General features: G+C 36.9%; 1 protein-coding gene across 1 annotated transcript in view; it reads right to left on the reverse strand.

Moving 5' to 3' along the window:
• LVRN (laeverin) overlaps positions 1 to 15461 on the reverse strand; it is a gene marked incomplete at its 5' end in the record, with an annotated part of 75828 nt that overhangs the window by 9665 nt on the left and 50702 nt on the right. The window contains 8 exons of the mRNA XM_080679826.1: positions 1226 to 1363; positions 1578 to 1745; positions 2445 to 2552; positions 4809 to 4903; positions 6352 to 6505; positions 11917 to 11972; positions 14358 to 14497; positions 14848 to 14924. Coding sequence (XP_080535952.1) covers positions 1226 to 1363; positions 1578 to 1745; positions 2445 to 2552; positions 4809 to 4903; positions 6352 to 6505; positions 11917 to 11972; positions 14358 to 14497; positions 14848 to 14924 — 936 coding nt within the window. The remainder of the gene's footprint in view (positions 1 to 1225; positions 1364 to 1577; positions 1746 to 2444; positions 2553 to 4808; positions 4904 to 6351; positions 6506 to 11916; positions 11973 to 14357; positions 14498 to 14847; positions 14925 to 15461) is intronic.

Raw genomic sequence — 15461 nt, forward strand, 5'->3', positions numbered from 1 at the left:
TAAGCTCCAGGGAAAGAGTAAAGATGCAACCCTAGGAGGTGGGCATCTCTGAAACCTCATGGAACAAGGGACCTATGGACATAATTCTGATTTATAGATTAATTCCCAGGGAGAAGTCGGACCTAGAAAGGAGGGCATTATCTTTAACAAAGATAAGCAAAAATGAAAACAGCATTTATCCCAAAGGTCTTAGGGATTCCAGGAAATTTAAGGAATTTTAAGGCCCTCGGAAGCAATAAACCTAGAGTGATAAATAATTTAAAGCAGGAGATAAAGACAATTTTCTCAATATGGGAGTAGGCTATGTATATTCCACTGATGAGCCTGAAAATAGTACTGTACAAATGAGCTTTTATCTACACATTTTTTATTTCTGATTTAAAACTACATTTTTGGTGTTGCGAGGGTGCTCAATAAATGTACACACACACACACACACACACACACACACACACACACACACAAAAGCGCACACAACCAAACAAAAAAAATGCACCCCATTCCATTATTTTGCTCTTTAAGAGGACCATATTCACATTCTTAAACATTTTTATTCTAAAAATACATTTATACAATGTATCTTTCAACTTTATAGGTGTTTGTACCTGAACTGTTGGCTTCTTTGAATCTGCTAACTCTATAGTATGTGATTATTAGGAATGTACGGTTAAGTAATGTTCTAGAAAAACCAGCCATCCAGGGCATGCTGTCTGATATTTGTATGTCCATGTATATTTTACCCAATAGATGGACTAGGAAGCAAGCAGATTAACCTTAAATTATGAGAAATATTAAAGAGTTCAAGAATATGGAATCCAAACATATAAAAGGGAATCTGATAAGTAAAACACACGAGCAACATCCAGGCTGATGTAATGATGAGCGTTGTTGTTTCATAAAGATATGGTGATGTACTTCACAAAGTAAACGAATGGCCGATGTACATGCATACCAAAAAAACGTGACTTGCTCTAATCTCGGTTTCAAACTTCTTAGCGGGCACAATAGGGAAACTGTGGTATAAAACTATCGCATGCAAATCCGTCTTTCTTCAGAAAGCCAAAACTGAAGATAAGTGACCTTCTCTTCCATAACACGACCAGTTTAAAAAATCATCCCTTTTCAGGTCAGTGCAAAGGACTTCTGTGACCCAGCCAGACTGAATCTGTGCTTCTTGCACCAAACTCACGACCTAAATGAGAGTGGTCTCACATCTTTTTCTTACCTTTCACTCACAGCTTGCCAATTGTTAACTAAAAAGTCTTTTGCGACATATCGGCCAACATCAAATGCTGCCACAACTTCAATTATATTTGTTTCATTAAAATTGAATGAATATGTAGTGATGGCATATTCCATATATCTGTAAAAATGCATTTGCAGAAAATAAATATGTAAAAATTATCCAATACAAGAAGTTAATTTAAATAAATGGGATTAAAATCATATATGATTCTAAGTTAATGATGCACAAATATTCGTTAATTGTTACCGTAGCACAGTTATATTTTTCTCCCTTTGGTTTATTAATTGCACTCTTTCACCAGGAACTTTCAAGGTAAGTTGTCCATAATCACCTGGTAAGTATCCATGGGTCTTTACTGCAGCTCATTGCATAAGCAAGTTGACTCCTTTCCTCTTCATTTGTGTTATTAGCATAGATATTTAACAAAAAATCCCATTCTTTATCACTTCCCGAGGCAATGCCATAACATAAAATCACAGTTTTAATTGGATAAGGTATTCTGTAAAGTATAACATGTGATGATATTTCTCATAGTAGTTGCGTTATAAACATGTTACTTATGTTTATAGGTTGTCATATATTAGGACTATGTAGCTAGAAAAAAATGTTGAGATCTCAGATATAAAGAGCAAAAGTAGGGCTCTCAAAAGGCAACTGTGGGAGCTATCATTAGTGTTACCATGATGAGATGAGACTGTCAAATTAGTTTAGAAAGGGGTTTAGGGGAGAAGTAAATTAGAGTAGTACAAATGGTAAGTACATGCTGATAATAAGTTTGGTTTCATATCTTACTATTACATCTCCTAACAGTCCATCTGAGGTGATATATTAATAGAGTCTTAGCCTCAGCTCTCTGAGAGACTGCAAACAAATTTAAAAAAAGAGTTTCTCTGATGTATGTATGTATATAATAAAGAACAACCTAAATAAGACTCAAAATAAGCGTAAGTGCTTAAGGGGAATGCACTGGCAAGGACAGGTCCTGGGTGACAATCACTGTATAAATTCTAATCTATTGTTATGATCAGACCTACATTAGACAGTTGTTTTTAAAGAAAGATACTTGAATAAAATAGTAGGAGAGATTAATCAAGTGAAAACAAAACAATCATTCCCAGACTGAGAGCATCAAAAAGGTAGAAAGATTGCTGGTATTGAAACAGGACAAAGACCAGGGCAATTACAATATTTATCTTACTCATTCTCTGGATTGTCCATCCAGTTTTTGAAGAGTTCTCTTGAGAGCTGAAGACAGTCCTCAAGGCCCAACAAACACACACTCCCAAAAAGTTTTTCCAGCGATATTCTTAAAGGAAAAGTCAAAGAAAAACATTTTATTTTGCATTACCACATTATTTTTTTCTACCTCCAAGAATATGTTTCATAAAAAGATGGATATTTTAAAACATCCTTCCAATAACATCAAGTTTACTAAAAAAGAAAAAAAAAGCTTTTGTGGATAACAAACGTGTTTAAGATTCAGAGAAATGTTTTTTGAGAGCCTGTCAGGCACCAAATAAGCTCCCAAGACTGGTATTTTTTGAAAAGTTAGAAATAAATTACTGCCATCCTTTATCTCCCTCAATCACACACACGGTGTACACAGACTCCACATCTGTTATCAATTTACTTTTCCTCCCTTTTATAATAATTGCCTTGTGGATAAAAAATGACTTCGGAGTATTTGATCTAATACTCCTAAAAAGAAAGTTCTTTATACATGGAAAGGAATGGTTTATTTCTCTCTTTGAACCATGTGCTTTTCCTTGCTTAAGTTTCTGTTTCTTCTTCAACTCCTCCTGGCTATTATATTTATGGCCAGAAAAAGAATAGAGGTTTGGTTTTGTTTTTATAGCTGAGAAGGGGTACACATTATGGTTCAAAACAAATAAGTTCAAAAGAATACAGTGAAGAACAATTATAAATCCAGATAAGCGGTGTGTGGGGTGTATCTCCCTACTCTCCCCAAGTTTGGAGTAAAAGGTAAAGGAATTCAAAGTGGCCATAAAGTTCCAGAAAATGCAAGAGCCAAATCTCTATTCCTCCACCCTCTAGTTCCAACTCAGCTTGACCTGACTCTCTGATAAGAAGTGGAATGTCCAAGGGTGGAGGCCTTCTGAAAGATAGCTCTGAGCATTCATTTATACACACACTGTCCCTCCCCACCCATCCCAAGCTGGCTGCAGCAACGTTGTTCTAAAGAGAACTGGTCTTGGGATGCTACACACACACACACACACACACACACACACACATCACTTCAGTCCAATTAACTAGTCCAAGGTTATGGCTAGTTAACTGGTGTGCTGCCTGCATTTCTGAGCACACTTTTGCCTTCCTGTTTATTCACACATGCCTACACATTCACTATCCCAACTAGTCCTCTCCATCTTCAATCTACTTGTCCATTCAACCCTAGGTCCTTCTAGTCACAGGTCCTAGCACTAAAATTTTCTCCTCTCTCAGAAGGATACTCATGAGAGATAACAATCCCATTTTGTATGCTTTGTATTTCTTGTTTGGTCCTAGACTCTCGATTCCAATAATTACAGGCTGTTGTTGTTTCTTGTGATTAAGCCCATTGATTTAGACTTGATTTGACTAGTGCTGTAAATATAATCCCTGTACCATAGCTGATTACAAACTCCCTCCCTAAATCTAGAAACCCAGCATACATACATGTGAGTACACCTTGGGTCACAGGGAGGCCAACGACAGCAGATATTTTGCCTTTCACCCCCTTCCTGGATCATTATGACAACGTGCTTATTTCTCTCACCAAATAAAGGATGTGAAAATCATTTATAACACGTTTGTTCATACACAATGACTGATATATTCCACTGTCAACCTCTCATAAAATCTGCACAGTGATAGAACTTCTGTCGCCAATAATATACAGAGGGGACCCTTTCCCATGCCCTTTAATTCACTGGGATAGGCTGACTTTGCTTAGCACAGCCCTTCACCATTAGTATGACAAACTTACAATTTCAACCAGTAGCCTAAGATTTGAGAATATAGAGCTACAAATTCCTGTGTAAAATATCACATGATGTCACTTGTTTGTGGAATCTAATGAACAAAATGAATTGATCAACAAAATAAGACCCGAGCATGGAGGCATGGAACAGACTAACATACCTCAATGTGGATTGGGAGAACGAGAAGAGATAAACCAAAGACTTACATACTTACATGCATAGCCCACGGACACAGGCAATCGGGTACCTGGCAGCGGGGGAGGGTGTAGGTAGGGGCTAGGAGGAGGGGGTTAAAGATGGGGGATGGGAGATATCTGTAATAATATTAACAATAAAAAATATTTTTTTAAAAAAATTTCTGTGTATACACATATGTGCTTTGTGGGTAAATTAAGATCCCAAACTATTATTTCCTATTAGGATACATGTAGCTCATCAATCTCAGAGCTACTGCCCTAAAATAGTATATAAAAATCACGCAGTGAATCATAGGTACTAAGATCTTATGATGTAAGTATGGAAGCCTATTTATTAATATGAATATTTTAATGCAATTATTACTATTCAAAAATACTTACAAAGCTAAATAGTCATCTTGCAATGCTGTCACATTTTCACGAATTATAGTTGAATAATGATTCCATATTGAGGTAAGTCTCTTTAATAGATACTTCTATAAACAATAAAGAGAATATACTGTTAGTCTGGCTTGCAACACTAAATTTAAATTTTCATTGTATTTCTCTTCATCTGAAAAGACATTAATAATGATAGATATGTCTTCAGAAATGATATTTATCTGTTAGTAATGTGTAACTGATTTATTTTTTAGTTTCCAGAGGTTCAGTTTTCTCATACAAAATGGGGTTTACAATAACACCATTATTATAGTTTTGTGAAGACTAAACAATATAATGTATGTAAGCATACTGCCTGGCAAATAAATCAATAAATATTAGCTATTATTATAATTTAATATCACCCTATCCATTTCTGGTTATCATCAAAAATGATAAAAAAGTATAAAAATTTAAAACTTGAAGTTTCTATCTTAAAAATTCCATGTTTAATACATAAACCTCCAGGAAAATAAGGAGAACTGACTTATGTCTCAAACAAATTTAAGCCCTGAGTCTGAAATAAAGTTTCTTCAATTGAGCTATCAGCTGGTAAGTAATAAGATTATAAAAGTTATACATTTTCAATACATTCCTGTATTGAAATACTAAATTTATTCATTGAAATTCTTTTAAAACAAATATTAGTTTTTACTTATTTATGCAAACCAAGTCATCAGATATAATCAAGCCTCCTTGATCCCACAAACATTAAAGGGCCTTCTGTTGGTCACCAACCCCACATTCCAGTAAGTTCCATCAGCACTTTGGACAGTACATACAAGAAAGTATGGAACCCTGAGGTAGTTGTGATCCCAGCCTCCAACGGCCTCAGCACCTCACTTGGAATCATCACCTAACTTACTTTCTAGTTTGTTTGTGGCCCTTAACTCTCGAAAGATTTGCTCCCTAACTTTGGCTTTGATTCTACCTGTGCTGCCTTTCTTATGATCACTGTTTAAAACCTAATGAAGGAACTTTTCTCCTTTTATATTGTTTCAGTTATGATGGCATGTTATGTCTTTACTCATTAAGTCTAATTTCCCTCACTCTCTTCACAACATCAAGAGCAGCTTTGAAACATTTACTTTTTCTGGAACTCACCTCTCTGGTTTTAAGTTCTGGCCCTGTAAATCAAAGCATTTCAATTTTGCATATAGGATTGTTAAAAGTCATTCTATTTGATTAACAATCTTTTAGGGAAATAGTTGCTAATACATACTATCCTTTTCTGTAAGCAAAAAGGCATACCATATCTATCCACTTCTGGTTTCTTAGGACACATTGCCACTTCCATGAATTAAATACCTTTCCAAACTTCTATCATATTCATCTCCTAGACCAGGTTTATGACTAAGATATTTTCTTTTAAGAATAATCAATCATTGCTTGAAAAAATGAATATGTATATACTTTTGGAAAGGCCTGTTTCACAGATGCTCTTTAGAATATAGAATGAGGAAGAACTGATTCTTTTAAACCACAAAACAAAGAATGAAATTACCTTTAATAATGTGTATGTATCATAGTTGCCAACATCAGAAACAAAATTGCTGGGTAGCAGGTTCACCAAGACTGTATGCCATACTATGATTTCATCTTCTTCAGCAAGGTACTTGGTTAAATCAAGTGCTGTTTCAATCTCAATATAATTGTTTCTGTTTGGTTTAAAAACACACACTAAAAAACCTTCACTTGCTAAAAATGATTTGCACACTTTCCATATTTGTTCCATGCTTCAATGCCTGACTTTATAAAGTATGTGAAATCAAGAAGCTCGAGGGTAAAGGTCCCATCTCATAGATAAGATGGGAACCAAGCAATGTTGACCAACCCTCCATTTCAGTTTGGTATGTGCACACAAATTCCTAGAGATTATAGAAAATCCAGGCCCAATATTGGCCTAATTATTGGGCAAAAAAATATTTGTGCACTTAGTATGCATTCTTTTGAGAGTATAGTTTCCATTCAATAAGTATTAATTAAAAGTCATTCTCTCTCTAATGTTCTGCCAGCACAAACTAGAATATAGGACAATATTCTTTCCTACTATTGAGGATCTTATTACTTCAGTGAGGAGGTGAGATTTGTGCATAAGTAGCTGTTAACAAAAGGTCCTAAGAAAGGCAATAAATACAATAAAGTAGCAAAGAAGGTAAACATGCATGTAATAGAAAAGTCAGTGAAGGCCTCCAGGAGGAGGAATGAAAGATGGGTAGGGAGGAGAAACCAAGATGGGAGCATAGGTAAACACCTAAACTACTGCCTCGCACAACAATTTCAAAACTACAACTAAAAGACAAAACGGACATCATCCAGAACCACAGGAAGGCTGGCTGAGTGGAAATTCTACAACTAGAAGGAAAGAGAAAAGCACACTGAGAGTCAGAGGAGCTGAAGGAGGCAGAGGTACTGAGACACGCACGCAGAGAGGGTGGGCAACTGAGTACGCGGCTGGCTTTCTCAAGCAGGAGGGAGACAAAAGCTCCCAACTGCACTGAACTCCAGTTCCGGGCGAGACTCTGAGGACCCAGACTCATACAGGGAGAAACTGGACTGTCTGGCAGCGGGCGAAACTCGAGGGCAGCTTTCTCTCAGAGGTGCTTGCAGTGATTACCAAGGGACACTGAGACACAGGGGCCTCTTAAGGCAGGGCTGACGGGAAACCAATGCTGTCTGCTCTGCCCTGAGACTCCGCCCCATCCAAGCTGAGCACAGAGGCTTTTGCAAGTCTTGTCTCATAAGGGTTGTCTCCAGCACAGAAGTTCTCCCAGTGTAGACACAGCTGATCCTCACAGCCAATTGGCTGGGAGGTCAATTCCTCCCAGTGATACCAACAACAATCAAGACTTAACTACCACAAGACAGTGCACACAGCCCACAAAGGGGTGCACCAAGAGTGTCCACCTAGGTAACTGGGGAGGCTGAGCCACTGGGCCCTATAGGACACCTAGCACACAAAGCCACTCTATCAACTCAGGGAAGCACCCAAAATGCGGAGACAAAGAAACAGATCACAAACGAAAAAAAGGGAGGAAAGCAAACGATTGGATATAGAGTTCAAAACCACGGTTATAAGGTTTTTCAAGAATTTTCTAGAAAAGGCCGATAAATTTAGTGAGACCCTGGAGGATATGAAAAAGGACCAACTAGAAATTAAGCATACACTGACTGAAATAAAAAATAATATACAGAGATCCAACGGCAGACTAGAGGATCGCAAAAATGAAGTCAAAGATTTGAAATACAAAGAAGCAAAAAACACTCAACTGGAAAAGCAAAAAGAATCAAGAATCCAAAAATATGAAGATAGTGTAAGGAGCCTCTGCGACAACTTCAAGCGTATCAACATCCGAATTATGGGGGTGCCAGAAGAAGAGAGAGAGCAATATACTGAAAACCTATTTGAAGAAATAATGACCAAAAACTTCCCCCACCTGGTGAAAGGAATAGACTTACAAGTCCAGAAAGCGCAGAGAACCCCAAACAAAAGGAATCCAAAGAGGACCACACCAAGACACATCATAATTAAAATGCCAAGAGCAAAAGACAAAGAGAGAATATTAAAAGCAGCAAGAGAAAAACAGTTAGTTACCTACAAGGGAGCACCCATATGACTTTCAGCTGATTTCTCGGCAGAAACTATGCAGGCCAGAAGGGAGTGGCAAGAAATATTCAAAGTGATGAATAGCAAGAACCTACAACCAAGATTACTCTACCCAGCAAAGCTATCATTCAGAATGGAAGGGCAGAGGGATGAGGACACATATGTAATACCTTAATCAATAAAGAAATTAAAAAAAAAAGAAAAAGCTAAAGGAGTTCATCACCACCAAACCAGATTATATGAAATGCTGGAAGGTATTCTTTAAGAAGAGGAAGAAGAAGAAAAAGGTAAAGATAAAAATTATGAACAACAAATACATATCTATCAACAAGTGAATCTAAAAATCAAGTGAATAAAAAAATCTGATGAACAGAATAAACTGGTGAATATAATAGAATCAGGGGCACAGAAAGGGAGTGGACTGACGATTCTCGGGGGGGAAGGAGGTGTGGGGAATGCGGGAAGAGACTGGACAAAAATCGTACACCTTGCCGAAACCGGTTTGGCTCAGTGGATAGAGCGTCGGCCTGCGGACTGAAGGGTCCCGGGTTCGATTCCGGTCAAGGGCATGTACCTTGGTTGTGGGCACATCCCCAGTGGGGGTTGTGCAGGAGGCAGCTGATCGATGTTTCTCTCTCATCGATGTTTCTAGCTCTCTATCCCTCTCCCTTCCTCTCTGTAAAAAATCAATAAAATATATTTTAAAAAAAAATCGTACACCTATGGATGAGGACAGTGTGTGTGGGGGGGTAAGGGCAGAGGGTGGGGTGGGAACCGGGTGGAGGGGAGCTATGGGGGATAAAAGAGGAACAACTGTAATAATCTGAACAATAAAGATTCATTAAATTAAAAAAAAAAGAAAGATGGGTAGGATTGAAATGGGTAGTAAAAAAAGAGGAAGACAGTTTAGGACAAAGAAGATTATTGGGAATTAATGTGATGGGCAGACCAAGTTAACCGAAGCAGAGAATTTCTTCTGTGTATAGTTGAGAGGTGGGGCCTAATAGGAAAGGCGGATCAAAACTGTGAAGAGCCATGAATATCAGGATGTAGAATTTACATGTGGTGGGAAGATGTTTAGACACCTGGGTACCATCATGAAGGTGATACCTAAAAATCCTATATAGTAAGAGAGGAATATGCTAATTATCTGTTACTCTATGAGGCATAATGACTAACCGTGTAACAACCGGATCACAGATCTGCAGGAGGGTGGGGCAGCGAACTACAAGCAGGCAGCAGAGAGCTACAGGAGGGGGAAGGGCAGCAAGCTATGAGGGGGGCAGCTACAGGAGGGCGTGGCAGTGGGCGGAGAGCTACCGGAGGGCAGCAGTGACCTACTGGCGCATGGATTCGTGCACAGGGCTACCAGTTTTATTATAATTGGGCTCAAGAAGATAGAATGGAATTCAAAGGAACTAAAGGCTAGAAGCTAATGCAATAGGCCAAGCAAAAGACAATGAAAGTTTGGCTTAGCATGGAAGCAGTGAAGGTAGTAGGTAAGGTGTGAATCCAAAAGACTTTTCCAAGAATGGATAAGACATGGTGACTATTTGGGAAATGTGGAGGAGTTCAGAATATCTCTTATGTTGCAAGTTTGGGTGATGGGAAGAATAGTGGTACCTTTGACAGAGAGAAAAAATGATAGCAGGAGCAGTTTAGAGACAAATGAAGTTCAGTGTCTCAGGTGCTGCATTTAAATGACCACAGGATAAATAGAAGACAGGAAGAGACAAGTAGAGATATAGGCTTACAAGTCATCAATGTATCTTCCACAAACATTTATTGAGTACCTTATATCTTCTAGGCACTGTACATGCACATAATAAAATCACTGAAATTTTAAAAATGCATGCATTATCCAAAGGGAATATGGAAAAAAATAACATAACCATCACTGTTCTTAGGATGCTCACAGCAGCAAGAAGAGAAGCCAGGTACATGAGGAGAACTACATTTGCATATTGAAGTCTCAGGAAGCCAGTAAAGAAGTTTCCAGGAGGATGTGGTCAACAGTACCAAAGTCAGGGTAATCTCAGAGCGGAGTTTCAACAAAGTAGTGAGCAAGGAAGTATGCTGCAGGTTACAGAGGGGAAAAGTAGTAAAGAAATAAAAGGTAAAATAAGCAGACATTCATTCAAGAAATGGGACAAGCCAAAGAGAGTGAGCACACTAGATAATTTATTATGTATACTCCTTAATTTTATTGTCTGAAAATGTAAATTCTGAACATATATTAATTTGCCTGGTCAAATACTTACCAGCTGCTTTTATATATATGTCACATTTTATTTATATCATAAAGAATAAGGGTGATATAAATAAAATCAATAATTTTGCAATATGTTAAAATACATGCCATATCTCATTAAAATGACATCTACAGCCATCATCATCAGGTAACATAAATCACTTCAGCTACTTTATTTCAACACTCAATATCACAGAAAAATATGAACACAATCTTCCTAAATTTATCCATTTTAACATTTACTAGAGTTCACAAAGGTAAGCTTGAATCACTTGTAATTTACCTAAGTTTTTATTCCTGATTGATACTTTTAAAATAATGGTTCTTACGCTTTTTATAATCCTATCTAATAAAAGAGTAATATGCAAATTGACCATCACTGCAACACACAAGATGGCAGCCCCCATGTGGACACAAGATGGCCACCACAAGATGGCCAGCAGGGGAGGGCAGTTCGGGGCAACCAGGCCTGCAGGGGAGGGCAGTTAGGAGGGACAAGGCCTGCAGGGGAGGACAGTTGGGGGCAACCAGGCCGGCAAGGGAGGGCAGTGAGGGGCAATCAGGCTGGCAGGGGAGCAGTTAGGCATTGATCAGGCTAGCAGGGGAGTGGTTAGGGGGTGATCAACCTGGCGGGCAGAAGTGGTTAGGGGCAATCAGGCAGGCAGGCGAGCGGTTGGGAGCCAGCAGTCCTGAATTGTGAGAGGGGTCCCAGATTGGAGAGAATGCAGGCTAGGCTGAGGGACACACCCCCCCTCATGCACGAATTTCGTGCACCAGGCCTCTAGTAATCCTATAAATATTTAAACACTATTATCTTTTTTCTCTTTATATCATTTCTACTGCATCCTTTTCAAACTTTTCCTTTAAGGTGTTTCTTTCAAAACATTGAGTTATCTTTGCTCTTCTTTTAAAACCCTTTAAAAATTCTCCATAATTAGTTTAAATCTTATTATACCAAAGTTAATTTAATTGAAAATGTATAGGACTTTAATTATAATTGAATGCCAACATTTGACTTGAGAAGAACATATTCTTCCTCTCAAAATGTTGTTTTTTTATGGCTTTCTAATTGTAATAGATATTATTGCTCTTTCTTTATAGGACTTTCTTAATTGTCTTTTTTTGTCTTTTTTATTGTGGGAAAATACACATAAAATAATGATGAATTCTCAGGTGAACTCTGAAACCATGTGAGAAGAAAATATACTCACTGAGACAAGGAAAAGGCATCATCAATCAACTGCAGTCTGTGAATAACAGGAATAGCCTGCAAATTAAATCCCAATATGTACAGAAAAAGATGAGAATTTTTTAGTAAAAGAAATAATTTGAAAAGAATAACATTTAAAGATCATTGCTAATTACAAAGTACTTTCACATGAATTGTCTCATGTACAGAGAAATGATAAATACTAAGGGTAGTCCCCATAATTTATGCATTATACATCTGTTTTTGATAAATGATCCCTCTGGACATGAATCATCAGGCTTAAATGAGGCAGAGAGTTATGCCAAGATTCTCCCTGAAAACAGCATGTTAGAAAATAAAAACAGGAAGCCAAGTTTAAAAGGCTTCTCCAAAACAGAAAGCATACATTAAATTGTATGACAATGTCCAAATTATTGTCAGGGGGATTTTTTGGCATAGGAGGGCTTAAATAACTATTATTTAGCACTATTTTGGTAACATTGAGGTACTCTTTTAAATGGTATCTCTCTTCTCAGGAATTTACTGCTTTGACACAATACCACCAAGAGGGCCTTTGAGTCACGGAAAGGCAGGAGTCAATTGCCAGCCTAACTCCTGAGGCTCCTGTTTGAGCTCTTTGGCATTGCCAGGCCACAGGACTCTGTCTCAGCTGTAGTGTCCTAAGGATGCCAACGCCTCCCACAGTATTCCTTCAATAGCTCCAGCCTTTCCATATATTTGGTACTAGAAAAATTATCTTCGCCTACATCCCTTTGAACATCTGAGCAAACCAAGCTTAATTATTTTCTTGGGAGGAGTCTCTTTTTCCTTCTGGCGATCATAACATATTTTCTAGATTAATATTAATAACTGAAACATTTTCTTATTTGCTCACCAATGATGTTGTAGGAATAATTAACCTCAGTCTTTAAATAAGTAAATCTGCAGTGGTTTCAAGATCATTGCTATAATAACATGACCTAAAGCTTCCATAGCCAAGAGTGCTTTTAGAAATTAACAAGAATTTAGCTACTCAGAAAATTATTTTAAAATGTCATCGTAAGTCATTTTTGTAGCTTCATACAAAAGCATAATAATAATTTTTAAAAATTACTGAACGTGTTCTGAATGCCTGAATTGTGTCAGGCCTCTGTTAGACGTAACACATGCATCACTTTACAGGCAGTCCTCGGGTTACATCGGACTTGATGTACGTCGTTTCGTGGTTACGTCGCCATCTCCCATTTATTTATAAAAAAACAAAAGTTCCATCATTTCGACGTATGTACATATGTGCTTTATGTTTTTTATTATTTATTTACCACAAGTAAAGGTCAGGAATTGTTATCTTTCTTTTAAATTTTTTTTACTGTTTCACTTCATTACTGCTGTGTGTGTGCTCCATGTGAGAGACGTAAGTGCTTATGTAGGTGGGTTCTGACTTATGGCAAAATAGCGTTACATCGCGCCGAAGGAACGGATCGCCGATGTAAACCGAGGACCTACTGTATTTAATCTTTGCAACAACCCTTTAAGGTTGGCCTGTTACACCTATTATTATACAGATAAGAAAACTGAGGCATGACTGGCCATATAAGAGGCCTAAGGTCACACACCTGGCAAACGATGAACATAAACACAAATCTACCTGACCAAAAATCCAAAGTCTGGATCAATGTTCTTTATTGCCTCTTCTGGTGGAGAGGTTCCTGCATGTGTCTCAGAGAATTTCCAGAGTGAGACACCTAAGATATCTTTTAGTTCAACACTCTAGTTTTACAAACGTCATCTCAATGAAGAGCCCAAGATTTCACAGCTGAGCCAACTCTATAGACTTGTAAGCCAGCATCTATCTCCACCAATGGAGGTTTGGTTTAATTCAATCAATAAAAATCTTACTGATTATAGCTAGCCAACATTTTAATATTTACATATTGTATAATGATTTATAATTATTTCACAATTTAAAGTGATATTGGATTATTATTGATATTTGTGGATTAAATTCTCCCCTCTGAGGGAGAGTTAGAATAAAGTTTTTACAAAAATTAACATTTTCTAGCATATACTGCACATCTATTATGGGCTTAGAAATTTTAAGTATATGTTTACTACATCGTCTCTAATCCTCATGATAAATAAGTAATATATAAGATTATTTCCATTTAAAATAAGAAATGAAAGCAGAACATTTAAGTAACTTGCCTAACATCACAAAACTAATGGTTAATAGAAAAATGTATTCTTATTTTTACCTAGAAAGGTAAAATTGTTGTAGAAAAGTGAGATTAATGTTCAAAAATACAAAACACTCAACCAAAATCTCCGCTTTCTAAGAATAAGTAATGAGGGGAAGGTCTCTTCTCATTAGACAGACATATGAAAGCTCAACTCTGAAAGGCTAGAGAGTGCAATACTAATGATACTTAACAATACTTAACAAAGGTATAAAGATAATCTTACCTTATGATCCTTTTCAAGCTGTTGATTTAATTTCTTCCAACCTAACTTATCATAGTTAACTCTGTAATATCCAGTCATATTCAAATTTAAAATCACCCAGTCATGATCAGAATTTGAAACTTGCATTTCAGGGAATAATTCTACAAAGAAATATGTGAAATGTTTGATATGGTACATTTGAAAAATATTTCAATATATGTTTATACGATATTCTCTTAATTCTAAACAATAAAGCCAATGAAACAAAAATTAAAGGAATTCTAATATATATATTTATATATCTTACCATGTAATTATATTTTTTCACATTAATAGCTTTTGATTTGAAACTTTTCTTTAAATCTCTATGTTCAACAAGAATGATATCATAGTTTAGTTTTAAACAGGATAGCTTTTCAAAAGCTAAATATTTCAACTTTTTATCCTTTGCCTTTATATTATATATATTCATGTATATATGTGAAGATAATTTTAAAAATTTGTTACTTACTGCTGCTTTTATCTAGCCAGACTAAAGTTTGTGTAGTTCCATTTTTCATCCAAAGAACAGGTACAATCCATGTGTCACTTAGAAAAAATTATAAATTCAGTTAGTTTTCACACATAAGCATGTAAGCACTGAGCCAATGCTAAATGAGATGATAACATAACAGACAGAAATTGGTCATTCCCTTTGAATATGTAGGACTTGACGTTTTGTTATTCACTGTTGATTTTACAAGCCAGTTTTGCTTTAGCTGTTTGTTTACTCTCTCTTGTTGTATCTTATAGATTGACTTCTTATAACTTAAGGTAGCTTCTAGGACTATCTTGTATCTGAAACTTTAAAGGCCTGTTTACAATAAATTATAGCCACCTGGCCTGTTCAGAGGTTGTTCAAATGCTGCAGACAGACCCAAATTTATCCTTGCCAAGAGAGAGAAAGAGTAATTTAAGAAGAAAATGCTTGGCAAATATTTCAAAATACTTTTCTACATCAAGCTTTCTCCCCATCTGAAAAATGTTCGGCATGGCCCTAGCTGGTTTGGCTCAGTGGATAGAGCATTGGCCCGTGGACTGAAAGGTCCCGAGTTCAATTCCCGTCAAGGGCACATGCCTGGGTTG

Source organism: Plecotus auritus, assembly GCF_963455305.1.
Source record: "Plecotus auritus genome assembly, chromosome: 7".
Classification (NCBI taxonomy): domain Eukaryota; kingdom Metazoa; phylum Chordata; class Mammalia; order Chiroptera; family Vespertilionidae; genus Plecotus; species Plecotus auritus.